Source organism: Phaethon lepturus, unplaced genomic scaffold (assembly GCF_000687285.1).
Source record: "Phaethon lepturus isolate BGI_N335 unplaced genomic scaffold, ASM68728v1 scaffold31961, whole genome shotgun sequence".
NCBI classification, from domain to species: Eukaryota; Metazoa; Chordata; class Aves; order Phaethontiformes; family Phaethontidae; genus Phaethon; species Phaethon lepturus.
The window spans coordinates 9,195-11,712 of NW_010516089.1; the positions used below are offsets into that span (position 1 = coordinate 9,195).

The 2,518-nt window shown below is 54.6% G+C and overlaps 1 protein-coding gene across 1 annotated transcript in view; it reads left to right on the plus strand.

Moving 5' to 3' along the window:
* The window catches only part of LOC104627635 (ciliary neurotrophic factor receptor subunit alpha-like), a gene marked incomplete at its 3' end in the record, with an annotated part of 9,088 nt that extends 6,879 nt beyond the window's left edge, over positions 1-2,209 (plus strand). The window contains exon 3 of the mRNA XM_010295963.1: positions 1,966-2,209. Coding sequence (XP_010294265.1) covers positions 1,966-2,209 — 244 coding nt within the window. The remainder of the gene's footprint in view (positions 1-1,965) is intronic.
* Positions 2,210-2,518: the final 309 nt, after the last annotated feature.

A 2,518-nucleotide genomic window follows, 5' to 3' on the forward strand; every position in this document is an offset into this window, starting at 1 on the left:
AAAGCAAGCGGAGGAATTGCACAGCCATCTGGAGCAGTTCAGTGCGGCGCAGCCCCAGCAAGTCTTCCCTCCTGCTGAGGATAAAGCTGTAAATGGAAAATTGTGTCCTGTCCTGCCACGGAGAGGGGTCAGTGGGGGCTGGGAGGTGGCACTAGGCACCCGTGGTCAGGCCCATGGATGCTTGCTCACCAGCCGCTCCTCGAGCCCCCGGGTGCATCCTCTGAGCACCAGGTGCAGGGGGGATGGAGGAAGCTGTCCAGCCCTCCCTTGCACCCACCACGGGCACAGGAAAGGCGATGGGAGGCTGGAGGGGCTGTCAGGGCGGTGGTGAACATGACGGTGAAGGACTGCAGCAGGGTGTGTGCCAGGGTGTGGAGCAGGAGGGCTGGAGAGAGGGAGGTGGTGGTGGGCTGTGTTTTGGCGGGGAGCAGGGCCAATTCTGGTTGGGCTGTGGCTTCATTTCAGTGACGCACCTCTGCCTAACCTGCAGCCAAGAAACTGTGTTTGAAACCATCACAGGCTTTTTTCTCGTCAGAGGAGCAAGGTGCAGGGAAGGTGTCTTCATGGGGACAGTTGCTGTGATGCCAACATCGTCCTGGAGCAGAGATGGCAGCAAACAGCACACACACTCCACTTGCAGCAGACTGGCCCCACATCAGCACCTGGTCCCATGTAGCTTCAAGCAGAGGGAGAGATGACCTTCATGCATAGGGAAGGACTGCAGGCAAGCAGGCAGGCAGGCTAGCGAGAGAGCAGCTCACTTGCCACGACCGCCTCCTTCCTCTCCCAGGAGAGGCAATGCCGCTATGTGGTCATCACCTCCCACCTGCAGCAGGTGAACCCCTGGGGTCAGCATGGAGGAGAAGACCTCTGAGCTCTACCAGGCAGGGAGGGGCTTCCCCATGGCCCCAGCATCCCTGCTCAATGGTTGGGAGTGAAGTTTGATGCTGACACCTTCACAAGCTGCTGCTTGAGGTGGTCATAGCCAGGGGACCATGACTCAATCCAGAGATTTTCAGGCCAGGAGGGATCCATTGGCCTGCACGTGGACTTTGGAGGGGGTTAAGAGCCTTCCTGGGCCTTCGTGTGCACAATTCATGTGCATTGCTTTTCTCAGAGTGAACAGAGAGCCCTCGTCCACCCCAGCCACAGCTGTGTGCCCAGCTGCCCATGCCAAGCTCCTTCCTGGCCATGAGAAAAGCAGAAGCATGGGTGTACCAAAATCTCAGCCTTTTTGTAGCTTTGCTATTGCAAACTGAGAGTTTGAGCTATCAGGAGGTGAGGAAACCCTTGGTGAGGAGCAAGGCTTGCTCTGCAATGGGCAATGCCATTCATCACAGCCTGACTGTGTTTTGCTCCCAGCACTCTAAAAGTAGCTGCAACTTCAAAGCATGTTGCACAGCTCGCAGCCAATAAATATTTCCTTGAAATACTTGTCAAGTAGCAAGATAATATCCCCATATCCCAAAAGCAGACCAGGTCTGAGAGATACCTTGGGTGGAAGGTGACCACAGCAGTCCTTCACCCTTGACAAATATGATGTGCCAATGCTTTGAATCCCCATTACTCCAGCCCTAAATCCAAGGGCCAAATTCCGTGGGTCAGACTCCCAGAAATCAAGAGGTGCAAGGAAAGTGCTGGATTTGGGCTTGGTGGGCTCCTCGCCCCAACCCAAGTAGCCCTGGGGAGGAGGGATGCTCTGTGCCCTAGCCAGGTTGTTTCTGTGGGTCTCAAGGCACTGGCACTTCCTTGACAATGGTTATTTTGAGCCAGGACAGCCGTACCACTACCCTGGACAAGAAAAGGTGATTGTCGTGGTTTACATCAGTTTGGAAAAAAGGTTTTTTTGCGTGTTGGCTGCTCCCCTTGGAAAGCACACGGTGCAAAGCCCAGCCAGTTATGCCAAGGAGTGTAAGGAAGGTTGCCAACACACAAAGCTTTACCAGTCACCCTCTTCTCTTCCAGTAAAGCCGGACCCTCCAGAGAGCGTGGTGGCCAAACCTGTGCCCAATAACCCTCGGAGGCTGGAGGTCTCATGGCAAAACCCCTCGTCCTGGCCCGACCCTGAGTCTTTCCCGCTCAAGTTCTTCCTGCGGTACCGGCCCCTCATCCTGGACCAGTGGCAACACGTAAGCAACGCTGAGCTGGCCGGGACGGGAGGGAGCAGGGGGAGCTGGTGCCTGGGAACAAGCTGCACTGTGAACAAGTGGTCAGGGGCCAAAAAAACCGTCTGTTTACTGCCTAGGCACCCCAGACCCTGTTCCTCTCCTTCTCTGTCTCTCCTCCCTTCTCTCTTCCTCTCAGTCTTTCTTTTAACTCACATTCTGCCTGCAAATGGCTCTGCAGGCTCTCCCCACTCCGCATTTTCATCCACAGCCCGTATCTACTTTCCATACATATGTTCTATATAAAACCTGCCAATGAGATGTGAAAGGCATTTAAAGTATAAATGTCACCACATTTAAATGTGCTTCTGCCACATTTAGATTTTGAACTGAAGATAAAATACCGCTCGCCG